This window comes from Cyphomyrmex costatus, unplaced genomic scaffold (genome assembly GCF_001594065.2).
Source record: "Cyphomyrmex costatus isolate MS0001 unplaced genomic scaffold, Ccosl1.0 C2276099, whole genome shotgun sequence".
Taxonomy (NCBI): Eukaryota; Metazoa; Arthropoda; class Insecta; order Hymenoptera; family Formicidae; genus Cyphomyrmex; species Cyphomyrmex costatus.
The window spans coordinates 1-1,142 of NW_017274401.1; the positions used below are offsets into that span (position 1 = coordinate 1).

The 1,142-nt window shown below is 28.5% G+C and overlaps 1 protein-coding gene across 1 annotated transcript; it reads left to right on the forward strand.

Moving 5' to 3' along the window:
* The first annotated feature begins 19 nt into the window (after positions 1-19).
* LOC108771300 (centromere/kinetochore protein zw10) lies at positions 20-964 on the forward strand. Its single transcript, XM_018540229.1, has 3 exons — positions 20-136; positions 207-340; positions 547-964. The coding sequence occupies exons 2-3, from the start codon at positions 224-226 to the stop codon at positions 757-759; spliced, it is 330 nt and encodes a 109-aa protein (XP_018395731.1). The 5' UTR covers positions 20-136; positions 207-223; the 3' UTR covers positions 760-964.
* The last annotated feature ends 178 nt before the right edge of the window (positions 965-1,142 follow it).

Consider the following 1,142-nt stretch of genomic DNA (forward strand, 5'->3'; position numbering starts at 1 on the left):
TTCTCAGGATTAAGCCAAGCGCCTCAGTTAGATCCTAGCACCGAACGTGCATTAAGACAATGCATTAGACAATTGGAACTATTGAAGACCGTATGGTTGGATGTGTTGCCTATAAATATCTACTGTAAAGCTGTTGGTTAGTTTTTCTATTCATCAAATTCTTTATTGTTGTATTTTAACGAATTTTTAATTTTTTTACATTACAGGATGTATAACGAATTCTATGATTGACGATTTAATAACGAAGGTCATATCTGCCGAAGATATTCCTATTGATGTTGCGACAGAAATGGTAACTTTATTTAATATGGTTGTAAAACGAATGCCGCAGATATTTCCTGTAAGTATAAGATTTAAAAAAAAAAACAATATAAAAAGATAAAGTATATGGTATACAAGAAGTTTAATATGATATAAATTTTTATTGCATTTAATGTCGTACATTTGATATGATAAAGAGTTGCTCGAGATAGTAGCATTCCAACTGGTTCCTGTAAAAGTTAAGCCATAACAACATTATTCTGTTTAACGTTTTTTATTTTATAGGATCAACAGATTCAACATCATGTACGTAAATGGAAGAAATTTTTGGAGCTTATTAAGTTACTTGGTGCGTCATTGAAAGAAATCGAATTTAGATGGGGAAATGGAAAAGGACCATTAGCACAGGAATTCACTGCTCCACAAGTTAAACAATTGGTCCGTGCAATCTTCCAGAATACGGACAGAAGATCTAATCTTTTAGCCTCTATAAGATAAAAATGTAAAATACAAAATTTCAAATACATATAAATAATATATAATAAAATGAATAAATAATCAAGTTTGCACCATATATGTATACGTTCTGTATTAAAATTGAATATGGAAAATAGCTCAAAACGAAATCAACTAAAGAGAAGATAGTCATGTAATTTTATATGCTTTTGTATAAAAAATAAAAAAATACAATATACCTCTCTCTGATTAAAAATAAAAAAAATACAATACCTCTGTCATCATATATATATATATACGTACACCCATACGTAAATACACACGTACGCCGTAATAATGACGTACGTAAGCACACAGGACGTCATTTAAAATTTTATTTCAATTATTTATTTAAAATTAAAATATATGAAATATTGATTACGTAA

What these genes read in the sequence shown, in the direction of transcription:
- LOC108771300 (XM_018540229.1), top strand. Translation starts at nt 224, where the DNA reads ATGATTGACGATTTAATAACGAAGGTCATATCTGCCGAAGATATTCCT. An exon ending in GAATGCCGCAGATATTTCCT is followed by an intron (nt 341 to 546) that starts GTAAGTATAAGA and finishes TTTATTTTATAG; the next exon opens with GATCAACAGATTCAACATCA.